General features: G+C 32.2%; 1 protein-coding gene across 5 annotated transcripts in view; it reads left to right on the top strand.

Moving 5' to 3' along the window:
* The window catches only part of LOC139518045 (symplekin-like), a 68,594-nt gene that overhangs the window by 42,325 nt on the left and 3,915 nt on the right, over positions 1 to 22,354 (top strand). For all 5 annotated transcript variants that reach the window (XM_071309689.1, XM_071309690.1, XM_071309692.1 and 2 more), the window contains 9 exons: positions 7,528 to 7,606; positions 7,921 to 8,014; positions 9,060 to 9,129; positions 9,756 to 9,864; positions 14,312 to 14,412; positions 16,368 to 16,452; positions 20,875 to 20,973; positions 21,346 to 21,533; positions 21,819 to 21,995. In XM_071309689.1, the coding sequence (XP_071165790.1) occupies positions 7,528 to 7,606; positions 7,921 to 8,014; positions 9,060 to 9,129; positions 9,756 to 9,864; positions 14,312 to 14,412; positions 16,368 to 16,452; positions 20,875 to 20,973; positions 21,346 to 21,533; positions 21,819 to 21,995 (1,002 nt within the window). The remainder of the gene's footprint in view (positions 1 to 7,527; positions 7,607 to 7,920; positions 8,015 to 9,059; positions 9,130 to 9,755; positions 9,865 to 14,311; positions 14,413 to 16,367; positions 16,453 to 20,874; positions 20,974 to 21,345; positions 21,534 to 21,818; positions 21,996 to 22,354) is intronic.

Genomic DNA, 22,354 nt, shown 5'->3' with positions numbered 1-22,354 from the left:
TTTAAATAAAGATGCTTTTCAACTATAGTCTTTATTTCATTGTTTGTGTAGTTATGATTGATATAGTACATCTTCATCAACATATTATGTTTTTACAGTTCAACTTCACTCTACCCATTATCAAAGAATATGTGTTTTTTTTTTTTTTTTTTTTTTTTTATCTATATAGGAATTATAGCTTTGAATACATCATATGATTTGAACCAGAGAGCATTACTAATTTAACAATGTTTAGAACATGGATTGCTAAAAGTATAATTATCAAGTAGAAATTGCAATATATATTTATTTAATATGTTCAAAGACAGTTAATATCTTTAAGGTAACATTATTATGTTATTATATATTCAATTGGTAATTTATTCCTTTTTTTGGTACTAGATAATATTTTTAGAGCACAAATTTGTAATAAGCTAAAACAGGGGAAGTAACTCCAAAATCAATTTCCACCAGGTTTGGGTTAATAAAAACTGTGCTTGTCGCTAACAAGTTGAGATGGAAGGCATTTCTGTAAAGGCATAGTTTTATTTTGATGACTTAAATTCAATTCTAAAGTCATGAAAGTCTTCATTTATATACGCTCTTCCATTGTAACTTGGAGATCGAAAATGCCGACCCAAGCTTAACACACTCGCTGACACATTCATCAAAAGTATGACAAAAAGATACATTGTCCTAATTAAATTACATAGTTATTAACACCTTTGAAGTCTTTATCATTGTAATTGATTGTAATGACATGATTAACCTGGGGGCAATCACACAGGTGTCATATATGTAATTAACTTGGAGATCAGAAATCGATGAAACAAAATTTTACCAAAACGGCACAAGATAATTTTGGAAAAAGACGTCAGGGCAGAAGGGCGCGGATGAAGGCACCCAGGGCGCAGCTGAGGGCACCCAGGGCACGGCGCCCTTCTATTTTGGGCTAGCGAGACCACTGTGTCTGCAACCAATATTAAGAAGAATATCTCTGTGATATCATAGTTACATTTTTAAGCAGTTAAGCTGCTTTATGCGAGCACCCTAGATTTATGTTCAACCCAATAAATGCTGAAATATGTGCCACTTTTATTATCTGGCTGGCTATCATGTTATTTATAACTAATTGGACACTTTTTTCATATTTTTTATTCTGGAATATAAAAAATATTACCATAAAAATGTTAAATGGAAAGTTTTGAAGTTGCACATAGGAAGAAGTGCTCGATAGAAATCCGTCTATAGTTTATTATTCCCTGTGCTGTTGGTTAAGATGTCAAAGAACAATTGTATGAAATATTTGATCGCCGAAAATCTATAAAGATGAGTCGTTTACATTTCCCAAATGTCAAAAGTTGTAGGAATATTGTTTGTCATCGATACGTATTACATACGTCAGTAGTCTATTAATCAGCTGATATAAGTTGGCGGCAATTTCAAATTACATAGAAGACGAAATTTACGTACCTTTTAAATTGGGGGGATTCTAATGATACATAGGACTTTATTATTATTCACTTTATTAATATTTTTGTCTGAAATGATTGAGTGAGATTATTTAAATCATCTAAATTCAGTAATCTTAAATGTATGCTCATTTGTATTCTTGTTAATATTATTCCGTTATCTCGCAAATGACTTCCTTCATGCTTTTCAAATAAAGTTGTTGTTATTGTAGTTTTCTGTATCTGTATCTGTAAACGAATTTCTGCCAATCAAGGCACACCTCCGTAAAGAGGAAAGTAGTTCCGTCAATGAAATTCCTCCACCAATATATGTACACAGGTAAATTCACAGTTCACAATAGTCATACACAAGGTTATCTTATTTAACATACATGTTTACGCCACGACAGTGTTAAAAATATTTCAAATGCAATTAAAATGGTAAAAACTAATTTTAAAATAAGTTAAAAATAAGTTACAATAGAGACAATAAGTACAATTATATATTAAAAAAAGTTTTTTTTTTTTTTTTAACACTGTTAAAAGGAAAAAAAAATAGGAAAGTTTATAAGTGCAATCCGTAAAAAAATTTAATGGACTTTAAAACTTCTAAAAGAGGGAGATCCATGTGTACCCCAACATGTATATATTACAGCTAAAATGAATTCACAGTTCTTCATTTTCTGTTGGCTTTTGTATCAGCTTTTGTCAACACATCATATCGCTTGGAATGAAGTGTATATAACAGTTGGCGACATAGCGGTACCAAGTGATTACCGACTCTATCTTCAACATCCTTGCACATCTTCTTTGGTAGGTAATGGTAAGGATTAATGATTAATGTTATTAAATCAATAGGAGTTTGCAGGCTCTCTCTTGCTAAGACCAGACTACCTTCGTGTAGAATTTTGACGATAAGGGATGACCTTATTTGTGAAGTTGTTTCACACAATAAGATAAAATGTTCAATGGTTTCGTTAGCTTTATTACAGAGTCTACACATCGGATTTGTTGCATAGTTTGAATACTCCGCTTTATTAGATTGTAGTATGTAGGTACCCGTAACAAATTTAGTGCAGATTGACAGTTTCTTGATCTCCGTTATATTTGCACTTGTCGTTTTAAGTAAAGGATGAATTCTGCCAATGTCATATTCACAATTAAGATATTTTAGAGTTGAGTACCCCTTCATTTTGGTCTTTATGTCATCCTCCCAGTACTTGTGAATCTTTTTGGTTATAAGTCTCTTCCATTCAATTTTTGTTAATGGCTTATCAAGATACTGTTCTATCTCTATGATGTCATATTTGCCACATATCTTTTTTAGATCAATAAACCAGCTATTGCTTGAGTAGGTTTTAATTTGAAGTTGTCGTTCAGCTATTCTCCATTCTAAGGACGATCTTTCAGATCTGGTTATATTCCCAAATAGTGTAATAATTTTAATATGGATCTCTGCTTCAAGTGGGAGCAAACCTGATAACATATAGACAGCCGGGTCAGCCACATTTAGTTTGAGAGATAAAAACTGTTTAATCCACCTTTTATGTTGCTGTTGTATAAGATCTAAATTTTTGCCTGTTGGTATCAAGACTTCTAGGCCGTAGGTCAAAACTGGCAAGATATATGTTCTAAATAAGGAGACTATTGTTTCCGGTCTAATCCATTTTCCCCATGTAATCCAGCACCCATAAGACTGTACATAGATCTTCTGGCCTTTTTTATATTTTCAGTGATGGTTGCATTAGTAGAATCTTTTTGAGATTTTTTTATTCCAATATGAGAGGAGTCTTGGACAATGGGCATATCTATATTTTTAAGTTTCCAAAAACCTTGTTCAACATCTAGCATTTTATTACACGTTTTGATTGGCAAGACTACGCTTTTTTGAGGCTGTAGTAGATATCCCTCTCTTTGGCTGAAATCAACTGCTAAATTTATCATATTTTGGAGTTCAAATGGATTGTTAGATATCAAGGCAATATCGTCAGCACAAGTTGGCGCACAACAGTTTATATTTCCTATTTTGGCTCCCAGTCCAGAGTTGCTGAGAATTTGTAGTAGGGGGTTGATATAAACTTTGTAGAGGTCAGCGCTAATGGCTCCACCCTGTCTTACACCTTGTTCAATATTAAACAATCGATTTGACATTGTATTACCCCATTTTACACAGGATGTTGCATTTTCATATAAATTGCTGATCAGTAAAATAGATTGCTGTGAGAATCCAATTTGGAAAAGACGTCGTATCAGGTTTTTATGAACTACAACATCAAAAGCAGATTTTCCATCCAGTAATGCAACATAGGTTGGTAACTTGAGATCTTTATTTTCTCTTTCAAATTCCTCAATGAACAATTCACAAAGCAATGGAGTGGATTTTGCCGTAAAACCTTTTTGTAACGGGTTTTGATGTTCCAAAATCTTATTATTTTCCCTTCCTTTAATTATAATCTCTATTATCTTTGAGTAAGTTGGCGTTATAGTTTTCTGATTGGTCAATGTCAAGGTCATTTTAAGATTGTTTCCCTTTGGTGTTACAATATAACATAATGCTACACGTGCTTTGATTTAGCTCAATGTGCTTCAATAAATATTGAGATTAAAACTTTGACAACTGTTTTCTAAAGGACGGCATTATTCAACTTCCAAAGTCGCATATTCTGTAAAATATTAAAGTCCGAATCTGTGACGTGTATCACACCGTAATTGTTTTTGATTTACAAGGACTTTTCGATTTCCGGTACAGAAAAATAAAAATACGACTTTTTTGTTATAATGTTTCTTTTTAAAAATTTTCACATTTAAACACTCGTTAAGTGTTCTTGAATCAATTCTATGCGGTTCCTTCAGCAACTTTATGCTGGTTAACGATTTCCCCATAAAAATAATGTGAAAAGAAATCGCATGATACATAAAAAGGTAACGACTAATGAGGCTCGAGAAACGTTTGTTTTCAACATTGACAACAAGTTGAAGTTACAAACAAGTTTTCTTAATTCCTACTATTACAGTTATTCAAAGTTTAAATAAATGTTGTTTTTTTTATTATGATATTAGTAATGGAAGACAGTTAAACCGTAATCAAGATATTTTAATTCAGTTATAACTTGAGACTTTAATAAAATTCACCTTATCACTAACTTAGTCCCGGCCGCTTGAACTTTTGACGCATACTTCTTCTTCTTCTTTTCTGTATCTTCCTCCTGCTAATGAGGAGCACATCCAAACGGATTTTAAGAAATAGTTGGCTTATATTACATGGGCACAAATATCAATATAGAATGTGAGGCTTATGTTACACGGCACAAGTATTCCACATAGAATGTTATTTAAAACTTCTATCATAAAACTATGGACTGTTTTAAATGTTAATATATACAGACTAAAAATTTCAGACTGAAATTTTTAAAAGCTAAAAAAAGTTTTTATGTAAACGGTTTTGTAATCAGCACAACATAGCAAGACAAGGCCACTAATATTTGCTACTGTTAATCTAGCAGGTAAGCCAAGCCACACAGATTAAGCCATTCAATAATGCTATATTTAAGCATGCTAAAGTCCAAGCACACAGATGATATATAAACGATAGCTATTGATTAGTCACTATGGTTAATACTGAGTACATACATGTACATATTCTCTTTTGTTTTAACATACAACAATCACTTTTCCATTGTGGCGTCAGATATTGTGTTTAATGAAGTCAACATTTTACGGGAACCTGTGTGATTTTCAGTAATGGCGGACTAACAGCGATAAGGTGTACGGAACTGGCTACGGTTACATGGAAATGTAACAATAATAAAAATATTATTGTTACATTGGATACTAAATGCCGGAATGCATGGTTGGGTCTGACAGGACCTGTTTAATTACAAATGTAACAATAATTATGGAGGCTATACATTTGCGTTATTGTTACATGAAAAACAGTAATATACGATGTGACTAGAAATATGTACTAATAATAAAAGTTGAAGACATTTATTTTATATTTACAATAGGCCAACTAAAATTAATTAGTAGATTTTCATCCAAATTTCTGAAAAAAATGGGGCGGGTGGGAGGATTTTATTTTTTAAATTTTATTTCATATGAAACCATTTTGTGACGAATTCTTCATGTATGCAAGTGTAATAATAAGCTTATAAATAAGCTTATATCATGTATACACAGGTATGAGGAATCTTACATTATTTTTCAAATCCTAAAATAAATGTCTCTAATTGCGGCTTTAGAAACTAAACAACAAAGACGTGTAGAAATGCTCTCTTCAGTTGGACTTTCTACACCAAATGTATTTGGGTTCCTAAACGATTGTTTTTAGTACCCATAAAATGAAGCAAATGCATTGGTATGCAACACAATTATTATGAGTACAGAATAAAATGAAAACTCAAACAGTGTTTAAAATAATAGGGTTGGTACAGTACTTATGCATTTATGCAAGATGAAAATTACCATGTAAAACACATGTGAACTTAATAAAAAAAAAGAAGTTGTTGTTTAATGACTCTTTTGGGGATATTGGGACATTTTGTGTTAATCAACAAGAAAAGACAGTCATGGGTAAAATCTAAGGGCTTCTGTAAATAAAAAGCGTATGTTAGTCGACTTTTTAAACTCAATAAACAAGTTCGTGTTTGTGTTTCAATATCTTTAATCCAGTCATGTTTTCTGTATCAATGGTTTCCACGATTTTTGCGCTTTGGATATCTTTCACATTTAAACTTCCTGACACAAAAATATTGCCTAAAAAAATCCAGTTTTCTAATCACAGAAATTTGTGACATACCGCGATTTGTGGTCTAGGACACAGCGTTTTTCTCGTAACACGAATATTTCACATCATTATCGTTATCAGTTTTTAGTCTCGAAAGATGATGTTGTCATCATAGAGCAGCAGAATATGTCGACAATCATTTTGGTTAGATTTACTCGAGGTACAAAACCGAAAATTGAAACAGGAAGTCATAAATGAAACGAAATTTTAACGGTTATCGGTAACGGAAACGAACAAAATCCGTAAATCGTAAATTTTATATAATAAAAAAAATCGGGGCGGGATGATTTCAGAGGGGCGTGCGGGGATGAAAATCTATCAATTAATTTTAATTGGCCATACATACATTTATTACATACAATTTATTTACTGTAATTTTTTATTTACAATGACAATTTCTACAAATCCAGTAAGTGTTTTTTAAAGTCCGACACATTTTTGATGAACGAAATAAAGTCCTCCACTGATACGTGTACATACAGAAGTTCTTAGTATTTAAGTGACAGTTAGCAAACTGTGCTTTTGATGTATCAATTTGCGTCAAATTGTATAGCTGTATGAAATTTATGTCTTGATATTGTTTTAGTTTCCTTTCATGCCTTTAAAACGCATCCCAAGTTTTAACGTTTCCCAATCTAAACAAATTGGTTCAAAGTATAATGACAGTAATAAGAGAAGGTGTGCAGTTTAATACTTTAAAAAAGTGAAACCATTGAACTATATTTTTCGCCTTTGGCACTTCTAATCTTGAGTAGTATCTTTAGGAACACAAAACCATTAATACGTAAAACTATTGAAGTTATGCAGCATTTGTTGAATAATAATATTTATTTTTTATCAGTATCAGGGGTGGATCCAGCCATTTGATAAAGGAGGGGATCCAACTATATGCTCCCATTCAAATGCATTGATCGGCAAACCATATAAATTGGAAATAACTTTTGAAAGTGGTAGGATAAACATTACTGTACAAGCATTATTCATGTAATTTGATACTTTAGAAATAGCTGAGAACAATGCCTGAGATAAATATTTTGACTAATTCTTAACACTATTCATCTGAACTTGGCCAAGTTTGCCTTTGGGTTTTTGATTAACTGCCTATAGCACCCTTTGGTGCTTTGATTATCTAAAGGTGCTAGATAATATCACTATTTGCTGATAAAAAAAATTATAACTTGGGTTTGATTAATTTAGATATTTTTGGGAACTATTAGAATACAAATAAATACTGTTACCAAACTTATCAAAAGATATGTTTGGATTTGTATGTTGTACTTCATGCTAATAAAGTTTCCTTAATTTTTTCAGAAATATGCTCAAAGAACACTGAAATTATTGTTAGATCCAAAACCACCTCCAGAAATATTTGGTAATTTAAGAAACAAAGGTAATTATAAATGATTAATTCACTTGACTCTTTAAAGAAATGAATTAATAAAACTCATTGGTTCACTGTTGTATTGTTACAAATTACAAACCTTTATTTATATTTGCATATTCACATTAAATTTTGAACAGTAATTTTTTTATTGTAGAAAAGTAAGTCTAATGGAGATTCAAATAACTTCACATTAAATTCTTCTATCTACGATTTTTATAAATACGCCTGATTTAAAAAGAAATCATTCAAGTTATTTGATTTTTTTAATAAGATATACATTATATAAAAGTTTGGTTTATATTTAATTAATAATGTTTCAGAATTTATACCAGATGCATGGACAGAAGATGTCATTAAAATGTGTTTATACCTGTATCTTGGTCTTCTGCCTTGTAACCACAAACTCATTCATGAGTAAGTTATTTAAAAAGTACATATACACTTAATCACAAGTAAGTTATTGAAAAGTACATACACACTAACTCATGAGTAAGTTATTGAATAGTACATACACACTAACTCATGAATACGTTATTGAATAGTACATACACACTAACTCGTGAATACGTTATTGAATAGTACATACACACTAACTCGTGAATACGTTATTGAATAGTACATACACATTAACTCATGAATACGTTATTGAATAGTTCATACACACTAACTCATGAATACGTTATTGAATAGTACATACACACTAACTCGTGAATACGTTATTGAATAGTACATACACACTAACTCGTGAATACGTTATTGAATAGTACATACACATTAACTCATGAATACGTTATTGAATAGTACATACACACTAACTCATGAATACATTATTGAATAGTACATACACACTAACTCATGAATATGTTATTGAATAGTACATACACAATAACAAATGAGTAAGTTATTGAATAGTACATACACACTAACTCATGAGTAAGTTATTGAATAGTACATACACACTAATTTGTAAGAAAGTTATTAAGTAGTATATACACAACTATTCATGAGTAAGTTATTAATAATACATACACAATAACTCATGAGTAAATTATTGAATAGTACATACACACTAACTCATGAGTAAATTATTGAATAGTACATACACACTAATTTGTAAGAAAATTATTAAGTAGTATATACACAACTATTCATGAGTAAGTTATTAATAATACATACAAAATAATTCATGAGTCAACTTATTAATAGTATAATTCAAACTGATTCTTGAGTATGTTAATAAATAGTATGTGTACACTGAATCTTGCATAAGATATGGAATAGAATATATACACTGATTTATAAGTTATTTATTAAAGAAAAATAAACACACTTATTCACGAGTAACTCATTAAAAGAGTACATACACACTGATTCAGAAATAAGTTAATTAATAGAACTCCATACATCTGACAACTTATATAATAGATCCAGTTGACATAAACTTTTTTTATTTCAACAGATTAGCCGTAATTTATACAGGTGCCATTGCTGATATCAAACGTACAATCCTGAGAACATTGGAGACACCTGTAAGTCAAATCTTAATTAACAAAACATGTACTTTGTAATACCTTCTTTGTGGAAGTATCATTGAATGATGGGTTTTGTAAAATCATAGTAGTTGAGTATAATTAGCCTACTTCATGGAATCATTGGTCTATGACTGGTTTGTGAAAGTATCATAGTTCCATGCCTTCTTCATGTAGGTAATTATATGCAGTTCCTTTGTGGAAGTATCATTTACTGATGGGTTTTGTAATGACATTGTAGTTGAGTATCATTTGTTTGTGTCTTCCTCAAGGAAGTATCAATGCCTGTTTTGTGGTAGTATCTTTTATCTATGCCGTCTTTGTGTAGTTAATTATGTGCTGTTTCAGACTTAACACATAAAAATTGCATTCACCAATATAAAATTTATTGGAAATTTTGATTCACCATGATATAAATGAAAATAGATGCCCACATTTACAACAATAAGTATTTGTCTTACATTGACTTGATTGTAAGTGTTGCTCTCCACTTATTTCAATATTGCAGTACATTCAAAATTTAAACCAAATTCCAATTAGTTACATCAAATCAAAGTGTTAAAACTTTATGACTGAAGCTATAATTGAACATATGTATTTCATATAAACTGGTAAATAATTTATAGGTAAAAGGTATGGGAATGCAGTCTCCAGAGTTACTGACCCTGGTAGAGAGCTGTCCTAAAGGAGCTGAAACACTGGTTACCAGGGTTATACATATACTAACAGATAAAGGTAAAATCTTAATTCAATACTAGCTGTCAGTTATATATATACTAACCGATAAAGGTAAAATCTTAATTCAATACTAGCTGTCAGTTATACACATACTAACAGATAAAGGTAACATCTTAATTCAATACTAGCTGTCAGTTATACATATACTAACAGATAAAGGTAACATCTTAATTCAATACTAGCTGTCAGTTATACATATACTAACAGATAAAGGTGAAATCTTAATTCAATACTAGCTGTCAGTTATACATATACTAACAGATAAAGGTGAAATCTTAATTCAATACTAGCTGTCAGTTATACATATACTAACAGATAAAGGTGAAATCTTAATTCAATACTAGCTGTCAGTTATACATATACTAACAGATAAAGGTAAAATCTTAATTCAATACTAGCTGTCAGTTATACATATACTAACAGATAAAGGTGAAATCTTAATTCAATACTAGCTGTCAGTTATACATATACTAACAGATAAAGGTAAAATCTTAATTCAATACTAGCTGTCAGTTATACATATACTAACAGATAAAGGTGAAATCTTAATTCAATACTAGCTGTCAGTTATACATATACTAACAGATAAAGGTGAAATCTTAATTCAATACTAGCTGTCAGTTATACATATACTAACAGATAAAGGTAAAATCTTAATTCAATACTAGCTGTCAGTTATACATATACTAACAGGTAAAGGTAAAATCTTAATTCAATACTAGCTGTCAGTTATACAGATAACAGTATTTTTTTTACTTCCATTGCCTCAACATTGACAAGTCATAATCAAAATAAGATATAACATTTCTTGCTAGTTTAAGGCAGCTTCATAGTTACTAAATAGTTTTGATCAGAATAGCTTGAGTTCATTGTAGTTTATCAAGATCATAGTCCTACCATCGTTTATATTTATAATAAGTACCATTATTGTTTTGTCTGTAGACAGTTAGGCAAATGGAATAAGCACCTGCCAATGGTCTTTCTCCCAGGCATAAATATGCAAATGGGATATATATATATATATGAGATGATCATGATTGAATATTTGACCACTTTCTGAGGCTGAAAACATAAATATGTTGAATGACCAATATTTTAGCGGCTCATGTGATAAGCTGTAACCTATGTGTACTTTTTGATGGTCAGATACATACTTCCTATTTACATTGCTTTAAATTATGAATGGGATTATGCATAGCACGACAACAGTGTGCACTCTTTGTTTGTTATTTTCTTTCATTAATTGTTCAGTTTGAGGCGCATTTGTTGGTTCTGTCAGCTTTTCGCTTGTTTCTGTTGCATTAGTAAAAAAACTTAGTGAAATCAAAGCTTTAGATACATTGTAGTTCTTATTAATAACAATGCTTTACTTTTCTGTTTGTTAGTAGAGATCTAAAAAAATTCTTGAAGATTATAATAACTCAGCAGGAATTTTCCAACAAATCATTGCTTTGTAGGGAAAATACTTGTCACAGAAAGTTAAGTTTATGATATTATCAGATATGTGACAGTTCAAACAACATGGAATATCTTGAAATTATCATCACTACTTTAGGGGGCTCGCAGGTCTAAATTTTTTTTTTTAATATAGGATTTCGCTATATTTTTCTATAATTGAACTTTATCTTATACTTATAAATAGAAAAATAAAATAAAAAAAGCGGTCACCATTCATTTACGCTCACAAGCTGCCTTCGAAAGAAGCATACATGTTTGTAAAGGTACTTTTTTTCTGTTGAACTAATAGGAGAAATAGGGGTAATATCGAAATAAAAAAAGAACTAAATTACAGAAATCGCTCAAATTTTACAATAGTTTAGTTTAAGTACAGATTATTTGAAAATAATAATAAATAATATAGGTCTCTGATGAGTTAGAAAAGATATTTCAATTTTAATGCCAAAAAATTGCATTTTTGGACCAAAGGGAGATAATTTGGAGCTAAATCAATGATATATACATTTTAAAAGTCAGCTGGGACCAAACCGAAATTGATTTTTTGAATGATTTTTGTACCATGTGATAAAGTAACAACTAATAAAGTAATGAATAAAATTTGTAATGAAAAAATAATGTTTAATTTTTTTCTGAAATTTTTATACCCTTGAGCCTCCTTAAGAGGGGAAAAAACCAATTAAATATGAGTTCTGCACATATAATCTGCTAATGGAGGCATTTTGGATGTTGATTATAGTGTTTATCTTTATTCGTTTATATGAGCTATGGTCAAATTTCAGAAATAAGGGAGATAACAAATAATTATTAATAATATCTACTTATTAAGTTATAAATTGTGTATTTAGAATAACTGCTAATGGTGCATGTTTATACTACTGTATTTAAAGTAATGAAATAATTAATCAGTACCTTTAATTAATCAGTACCATTTCACCACTAATTAATCAGTTCCATTTCAGAATATTCAACTGGTCCAGTGAAACACTATGGTAATCTTATTGATTTCCATTACATGATGCCTCATGTGCTAGTCATATATATAATGAATTCATTATGGTAGAGGAAACATGTCCTCCATGGTTTGCATGTGGTATTGGAATATTGGTGAATGATATGCAATATTTATTTTCTTTTGAAAGAATGAAGGAAAACTTTAAGAGAGAAATTATATAGACACAAAGGTTTTAAAATTTTAGATAAAAAACATCTGTAGTTTAAGTTTATACAATTGCTACCTGAAGTAAGGGATTTTTGTGTCGATCATTTGTTGGTGTATCTCCACTTGTTATTTGTCACCTCTCCTTAATATCCTTAAATAGTAGATCCTTAGTGGTTTAGCTAGGGAAGTACTTCCTAGCTCAGGTGGTTAGAGAGCTGCCTTTAAAAACAAAGCTCCTGAGTTCGAGTCCCAGATGACAATGTGATTTTGTAATTTGAATCATCCTTTTACGTTACACTTACATTATGATTCTAAGAATACTATGTACTTAATGGTATTTTAAATTTTGAAGCTATTATTTTTGAAGGTTTCCATATCCAAATGTTGAATTTGCCATTTCTACAACTGGGGATAGGCATCTAATATCTACAATACTTCATACACCAAAGTTATAAAGAGATGATGAGTCTTTTCTCAGAATCTTTATTACATAATGCAATTGTTCAACTCCTATAATTGTCACACAATATTGAACATGAACTTTGTAATAGTTATTCTATTGGACGAGTACGGTGAGGATTTGTTTTAGCTCTGCTTTAAGGTTTTCAGGTTTTCAGGTTTTCAGGTTATCTTTATTTAATAGTTTTCTCTCTATATTGAACTTTGATCAATCAGGTACAATAAACAGTTGTTGAAATTGACAAGTTTATAGAACTTTAATATAATTTTTATAATTTTGTAATGAATCACTGCATAATTGAATATTCATATATTTCTATTGATTGTGTAGTAAAGTTTGTTTTTCAGAAAATTTATTATTATACCCCCTGATTTGAAAAAAAGGGGGGTATACTGTTTTACCTCTGTCTGTCCTTTCATCCGTCAGTCCATCAGTCCGTCCGTCCCATGAATATTTTTCGTCACAGATTTTCAGATTCATCACTCGACAACTTCCTGTTTACCGAACACTTGTATCATTTTTACACCTGATAGCCAAGTTGAAAATTTTTTCGTCACATTTTTCTCAGGAACTACACTACCAGGATTTCTGAAATTTGGTTTCAGGCTTGATATAAGTCAGCTATACCGTGTGATGCGTTTTCAGATTCATCACTCAACAACTTCCTGTTTACCGAACACTTGTATGATTTTACACATGATAGCCAATTTGAAAATTTTCGTCACATTTTTCTCAGGAACTACAATTCAAGGATTTCTGAAATTTGGTTTAAGGGTTAATATAAGTCAGCTATACCGTGTGATGCGTTTTCAGATTTATCACTCAACAACTTCCTGTTTACCAAACACTTGCATATTTTTACACTATTAATATTATCCACTTGCGGCGGGGGTATCATGATTGAGCAGTAGCTCGCAGAGTCAGCTTTAATTCCATACCCTATTACTTTAATACTGGCATTCTTATAACAAAATCATTGATTTTTTTACTCCCCTTAGAGCACTATTAAACTTTTTTTAATTTTAATAGGTAACTGAAATTATTTAAACAAAATTCACCTCACAAAACAACTTGATTCAATGAAAAAAGCATTTTGAAATAATGATTAATATCCATATAAAGTTTTAAATACGTGTTTGCATTTAAAAACATTTATATAATATGCTTATAACTTTCTATATATGTGTTTACTGTCAAGACATATGGTATGCTTATAACTTTCTATATATGTGTTTACTGTCAAGACATATGGTATGCTTATAACTTTCTATATATGTGTTTACTGTCAAGACAGGGGAATGTATTAAAAAGTCTGATGAAAATGTTTGATATCAGATTATTATGTTTGGTTGTTTTTTTGTATTTAGCAACCCCATCACCAGAACTGGTTGAAAGAGTAAGAGATCTCTACCACAAGAGGGTACCAGATGTCCGCTTCTTAATTCCTGTATTGAATGGATTAACCAAGGTATGTATAAGTTCATTTATGTATGCCGTTGACTGCTTGGATATAAAAAAAGAAGATGTCAGTGTTCCAGCTAGGCCATTTTCAGAGGGCGCGGCGCCTGCCCTTTTCCGAGTGGCGCCCTGTGCCCTTTTTACAGTTTCCAGGGCGCCCTGCCCTTTTTGAAGATCGATTGCATATTAATTTGCGTATTGATATGATACGCTAATTACTAAATTTTACCTGGGGAAAAGATTATGACTTTGTTTACCACCCCAAGCTAATCAATGGTTACAACTGGTGTCATAATCTGTTGTTATAGGTAATCCGTTTATCGGATGGGTCATTAATGATCATCAACATTAATTCGTTCAAATAGAATCGGTCAGTCGGCAATTATCTTTGAAGAAATGTGCATACAACAACTTGGGCACAATTTGCGATGTTTACCGTAGTTTCATGGAAGAAACGTAATGACAGAAAGTTGGAAAACCATTATAAACTCGTTGAAGACATTGTTTTACTTGTTTTCTGTAAAATAAACAGAAAATTCAGACGTATTTGTCATTGACTGCCTTCATTTTTGATACGAAAATAACAAAATCGGCCGCCATATTGTGATCATATTTACATCATATTTACGTACTGTTTATAATCCTCCAAAGAAGGAGCACACCCGAATAAAGAAAGATAACTCAATCTGATTTTTTTCCTTGCATTGAGTAACCCATTTACATATTCTAAAATGTGTCTCCATACTTCTTGCTTAAGAATATATATGTTTAGGTATTTATTTTGAGTTATGGGAAAAGTTAAAGATGGTCTTAGTAGCAGTGTTGGTAGGGTGCCTTGGTCATCTTTTTCTGTATTCTTTATTTTTGATACTATTTTTCACTGTTGCTTTATATCCTAAAATTGTGAATTTACTGAGCACAGCTGTTTTGTTCTGTATTGCCATCAAGCACAGCAGGGGTAGAAAGGTGAAACTGGTAAAATGTGGTAGACCATAGAAACAGTATGAAACAGATCTCCTTTCAAAACACACTGCATATAAGTTCAACTGTGCCAAGCAATGATAAAAAAACTTGTGTGACAAGCTGCTTGACAAGTTTTTCAGCCTTAAAAGTAGAAAGATAGAGTTCTATATGGGCTAAAGATGTTGTTCTTGTATAACCTGTGATTCAACGAATAAACACAAATGTTTGATTAACATCTTTTATTAAAATATGCCCTTTTCATATTATCATATCGCGCGTTAAATGCCCTTTTTCAGGATTGGCACCCTGCCCTTTTGAAAACCTAGCTGGAACACTGGATGTGGTATGACAACTCTCTACAATAGACAAAAATGACACAGAAATAACAACTTGGATAGTATTGTTGTTCTGTGCTTGCTCTGAGGAGAGAAAGTTATAACTATCCATTTCCAGTTCAAACCAATGACTTTAATATTGTTATTTGTTAAATAATACCAAGCACCTGTCATTTTGCATGAAGGAGTGAGAGCAAAAACTGGTTAACTAAAAAATAATAACAGTTAGTTTTCTTTTTACTAGTACTGTTATATTGTAAGTAAGTGCGTCTAAATTTCTTAATCATGTTGTTCTTGTCCAATGCATCTTTATATTGAATAGCTTTTTATCCTTTTAGCATACATTCAAAACAGGATTTAATATTTTCCTACCCACCAATTTTTGTTGATTATTGAAAAATTGATTTTCCTAGGTACTTAATTTTCTGGTTATATAAAGCTTAAAGGAAATTTTGTATTCTATTGAAAACTTAAAGTATTGTTTACCAATATCAATGACATCTTAATTGGTCTATTCTTATATAAATCATAATAAGGCATTTTACAGTGATTATTCTTCAATTTTGAGAGGATCTTCCTGTCTTTAGTAAGTTTTTTTTGGCAAACAGATAATGCTGACAATTCTGACCATGTTTGATTACTATCTATTTATAACTTTGTTTATCAGAGTGAAGTAATAGCTGCTCTGTCCAAGCTGATTAAACTGAATCCCATTGTAGTTAAAGAAGTGTTTAACAGATTACTTGGACATGGTAAGTATATAGCATCTTTTATACAACCCTGTCAAAACCAGGACATATTGTGTGTATGTGCATGAAGTAAAATAAGAATTATAGGCTCTTTGTAGCCTCCAGTATCTATTACTAAATAACAATCAATTATAGTAATCTGTCTCAGTGTGCCATACATTACTCAATTTCAGATTCTATGTGCAAATGTGAGATTTTCTAAGGAAGTTACCACTTTAAATAGTTTGAGCACAATCACTAAACCTATATAGAACCTAGAACTTCAAATTAACATAAAAGATATAATAAAAAAAATCTAAGGATTAATCATGTTATTTATATTCAAGGGGAGGCTACCTACAAATAACTATTGTTTCATCTTCTAATTATTTTTATTTTTAATGGATATAAAATGATAGGGTTTATTGATCTGTGTTACATATGGCCTTTAATAATTGTTCCCTTTTTTTTTTTTTTTTAAAGATACTACTAACAATTACCCATAGTTGCATGTGGAGTTTATATGGCCTTGTTTTATATTTATTTGCTTTGTTTTTCAGGAGATGCTGCTTACAATTCTCCTTCATCCCCTGTGGAGCTGTTAATAGCCTTGTTTTATATTTATTTGCTTTGTTTTTCAGGAGATGCTGCTTATAATTCTCCCTTATCCCATGTGGAGCTGTTAATAGCCATGTTTTATATTTATTTGCTTTGTTTTTCAGGAGATGCTGCTTACAATTCTCCCTTATCCCCTGTGGAGCTGTTAATAGCCATGTTTTATATTTGTCTGCTTTGTTTTTCAGGAGATGCTGCTTACAATTCTCCTTTATCCCCTGTGGAGCTGTTAATAGCCTTGTTTTATATTTATTTGCTTTGTTTTTCAGGAGATGCTGCTTACAATTCTCCCTTATCCCCTGTGGAGCTGTTAATAGCCATGTTTTATATTTGTCTGCTTTGTTTTTCAGGAGATGCTGCTTACAATTCTCCTTTATCCCCTGTGGAGCTGTTAATAGCCTTGTTTTATATTTATTTGCTTTGTTTTTCAGGAGATGCTGCTTACAATTCTCCCTTATCCCCTGTGGAGCTGTTAATAGCCTTGTTTTATATTTGTTTGCTTTGTTTTTCAGGAGATGCTGCTTACAATTCTCCTTTATCCCCTGTGGAGCTGTTAATAGCCTTGTTTTATATTTATTTGCTTTGTTTTTCAGGAGATGCTGCTTACAATTCTCCCTTATCCCCTGTGGAGCTGTTAATAGCCATGTTTTATATTTGTCTGCTTTGTTTTTCAGGAGATGCTGCTTACAATTCCCCCTTATCCCCTGTGGAGCTGTTAATAGCCATGTTTTATATTTGTCTGCTTTGTTTTTCAGGAGATGCTGCTAACAATTCCCCCTTATCCCCTGTGGAGCTGTTAATAGCCATGTTTTATATTTGTCTGCTTTGTTTTTCAGGAGATGCTGCTAACAATTCCCCCTTATCCCCTGTGGAGCTGTTAATAGCCATGTTTTATATTTATTTGCTTTGTTTTTCAGGAGATGCTGCTTACAATTCTCCCTTATCCCCTGTGGAGCTGTTAATAGCCATGTTTTATATTTGTCTGCTTTGTGTTTCAGGAGATGCTGCTTACAATTCTCCCTTATCCCCTGTGGAGCTGTTAATAGCCATGTTTTATATTTATTTGCTTTGTTTTTCAGGAGATGCTGCTTACAATTCTCCCTTATCCCCTGTGGAGCTGTTAATAGCCATGTTTTATATTTATTTGCTTTGTTTTTCAGGAGATGCTACTTACAATTCTCCCTTATCCCCTGTGGAGCTGTTAATAGCCATGTTTTATATTTGTTTGCTTTGTTTTTCAGGAGATGCTGCTAACAATTCCCCCTTATCCCCTGTGGAGCTGTTAATAGCCATGTTTTATATTTATTTGCTTTGTTTTTCAGGAGATGCTGCTTACAATACCCCCTTATCCCCTGTGGAGCTGTTAATAGCCATGTTTTATATTTATTTGCTTTGTTTTTCAGGAGATGCTGCTTACAATTCTCCCTTATCCCCTGTGGAGCTGTTAATAGCCATGTTTTATATTTGTCTGCTTTGTGTTTCAGGAGATGCTGCTTACAATTCTCCCTTATCCCCTGTGGAGCTGTTAATAGCCATGTTTTATATTTATTTGCTTTGTTTTTCAGGAGATGCTGCTTACAATTCTCCCTTATCCCCTGTGGAGCTGTTAATAGCCATGTTTTATATTTATTTGCTTTGTTTTTCAGGAGATGCTGCTTACAATTCTCCCTTATCCCCTGTGGAGCTGTTAATAGCCATGTTTTATATTTATTTGCTTTGTTTTTCAGGAGATGCTACTTACAATTCTCCCTTATCCCCTGTGGAGCTGTTAATAGCCATGTTTTATATTTGTTTGCTTTGTTTTTCAGGAGATGCTGCTAACAATTCCCCCTTATCCCCTGTGGAGCTGTTAATAGCCATGTTTTATATTTATTTGCTTTGTTTTTCAGGAGATGCTGCTTACAATACCCCCTTATCCCCTGTGGAGCTGTTAATAGCCTTGTTTTATATTTATTTGCTTTGTTTTTCAGGAGATGCTGCTAACAATTCTCCCTTATCCCCTGTGGAGCTGTTAATAGCCATGTTTTATATTTATTTGCTTTGTTTTTCAGGAGATGCTGCTTACAATACCCCCTTATCCCCTGTGGAGCTGTTAATAGCCTTGTTTTATATTTATTTGCTTTGTTTTAGGAGATGCTGCTTACAATTCTCCCTTATCCCCTGTGGAGCTGTTAATAGCCATGTTTTATATTTATTTGCTTTGTTTTTCAGGAGATGCTGCTTACAATTCTCCTTTATCCCCTGTGGAGCTGTTAATAGCCTTGTTTTATATTTATTTGCTTTGTTTTTCAGGAGATGCTGCTTACAATTCTCCCTTATCCCCTGTGGAGCTGTTAATAGCCATGTTTTATATTTATTTGCTTTGTTTTTCAGGAGATGCTGCTTACAATTCTCCTTTATCCCCTGTGGAGCTGTTAATAGCCATGTTTTATATTTATTTGCTTTGTTTTTCAGGAGATGCTGCTTACAATTCTCCCTTATCCCATGTGGAGCTGTTAATAGCCATGTTTTATATTTATTTGCTTTGTTTTTCAGGAGATGCTGCTTACAATTCTCCCTTATCCCCTGTGGAGCTGTTAATAGCCATGTTTTATATTTATTTGCTTTGTTTTTCAGGAGATGCTGCTTACAATTCTCCCTTATCCCCTGTGGAGCTGTTGATAGCCATGTTTTATATTTATTTGCTTTGTTTTTCAGGAGATGCTGCTTACAATTCTCCCTTATCCCCTGTGGAGCTGTTAATAGCCTTGTTTTATATTTATTTGCTTTGTTTTTCAGGAGATGCTGCTTACAATTCTCCCTTATCCCCTGTGGAGCTGTTAATAGCCATGTTTTATATTTATTTGCTTTGTTTTTCAGGAGATGCTGCTTACAATTCTCCCTTATCCCCTGTGGAGCTGTTAATAGCCATGTTTTATATTTGTCTGCTTTGTTTTTCAGGAGATGCTGCTTACAATTCTCCCTTATCCCCTGTGGTGCTGTTAATAGCCTTGTTTTATATTTGTTTGCTTTGTTTTTCAGGAGATGCTGCTTACAATACCCCCTTATCCCCTGTGGAGCTGTTAATAGCCATGTTTTATATTTGTTTGCTTTGTTTTTCAGGAGATGCTGCTTACAATTCCCCCTTATCCCCTGTGGAGCTGTTAATAGCCATGTTTTATATTTGTCTGCTTTGTTTTTCAGGAGATGCTGCTTACAATTCTCCTTTATCCCCTGTGGAGCTGTTAATAGCCATGTTTTATATTTATTTGCTTTGTTTTTCAGGAGATGCTGCTTACAATTCTCCCTTATCCCCTGTGGAGCTGTTAATAGCCATGTTTTATATTTGTCTGCTTTGTTTTTCAGGAGATGCTGCTTACAATTCTCCCTTATCCCCTGTGGAGCTGTTAATAGCCTTGTTTTATATTTGTTTGCTTTGTTTTTCAGGAGATGCTGCTAACAATTCCCCCTTATCCCCTGTGGAGCTGTTAATAGCCATGTTTTATATTTATTTGCTTTGTTTTTCAGGAGATGCTGCTTACAATTCTCCCTTATCCCCTGTGGAGCTGTTAATAGCCTTGTTTTATATTTATTTACTTTGTGTTTCAGGAGATGCTGCTTACAATTCTCCCTTATCCCCTGTGGAGCTGTTAATAGCCATGTTTTATATTTGTTTGCTTTGTTTTTCAGGAGATGCTGCTAACAATTCCCCCTTATCCCCTGTGGAGCTGTTAATAGCCATGTTTTATATTTATTTGCTTTGTTTTTCAGGAGATGCTGCTTACAATACCCGCTTATCCCCTGTGGAGCTGTTAATAGCCATGTTTTATATTTATTTGCTTTGTTTTTCAGGAGATGCTGCTTACAATTCTCCCTTATCCCCTGTGGAGCTGTTAATTGCCTTACATAATATTGATCCTACAAAATGTGACATGAAAACTATCATCAAAGGTACTGTTCTTAATTTGTTTTTATTTGGAATTTGAAATTTACTTTATTTTTATTGATATTAACTAGCCACTTATGGTTACAGGCTTGGCATAGACTTTATAATGAATATATCATTACATGAACTGTAAACCAACTGATTGTTTGTGAGCGATTCTTTTTTTGCAACTTTCGCAAGTAGAAAAATAATGCAAACCTAAATCGCTAAATTTAAAAACTTGGATCTATTCTTATATAATATAACTACATCAAGTGATTTAAAAATCTCTCAAAATTTTAATGCCACGAGTGGGCTAGAAATGGCTAAATGATAAATAAAGTAATCACGAAAATGATATTTGCAAATAAAATAACATGATGTTTGTTTATTTTCAGCTACAAACCTATGTTTTAGTGAGAAGAATATTTACACCCAGGAAGTATTGGCTGTTGTGATGAAGACATTGATGGAACAGACTCCCATTCCTACTTTATTTATGAGGACCGTTTTACAGTCATTGTCAATGTACCCTAGAATTATAGGCTTTGTTCTGAATATCTTACAAAGACTTATCACAAAACAGGTACATCTTAGTGGAAGGAATCTGTCAGAATAGAATTGGTTTCAAAAGGTTTCATTGTTTTGTAAATTAAGATTTTGTAGTCTTATTTATTCAAAGCAAAAATTAGATTAAACAAATGCAAATTAGAATCAGCCATATTTTTTTATGAGATGTCATTTCTTTATTTAAAGTTACACACCTAAGATTTATCCTGGTTTCAATGCTTCTTAAGAAAACTGGTGTTCAAAGTTACATGCTTTCTTGAAACTATAACTTGTGTAGTATGATAATTCTGTGATTATCCAGGTATGGAAACAGAAGAAAGTATGGGAAGGATTTATACGTTGTTGTCAGCGTACCAAACCTCAGTCTTTTGCTGTCATGTTACAACTACCAGCTCCACAGCTAAAAAGTGTGTTTGATACTTGTCCAGAACTGAGGGAGCCATTGCTGGATCATGTCAATACTTTTACAGCACATCAGGTAAATTACTAGCTTAACAAAAGTGTGTTTGATACTTGTCCAGAACTGAGGGAGCCATTATTAGATCATGTCAATACTTTTACAGCACATCAGGTAAATTTATAGCTTAACAATTTTTAACAATAATTGTGATGTTTGTTTTACAGGGTTCATTTGACCTCATTTTCATGGTTTATCTGTTAACATTAATTGGTGTTAATATGGTCAGGTTCATTGTAAATGTCTGTCTGACAACTACTTTTAGTTGTAGTGTGCTTGCCTGAAGGGCTGGAATTCTTGGGTTTGATCTTTGGAGGGTCAAACCAAAGACTGGAAAATTTGTATTTGTTCACCTGACCTTTATTTTACTTCCATCTATA

The sequence above is a fragment of the Mytilus edulis genome, chromosome 3 (assembly GCF_963676685.1).
Source record: "Mytilus edulis chromosome 3, xbMytEdul2.2, whole genome shotgun sequence".
NCBI lineage: Eukaryota > Metazoa > Mollusca > Bivalvia > Mytilida > Mytilidae > Mytilus > Mytilus edulis.
Note: the sequence above shows the minus strand (reverse complement) of the source record. Positions and strands in the feature narration are given on the sequence as shown.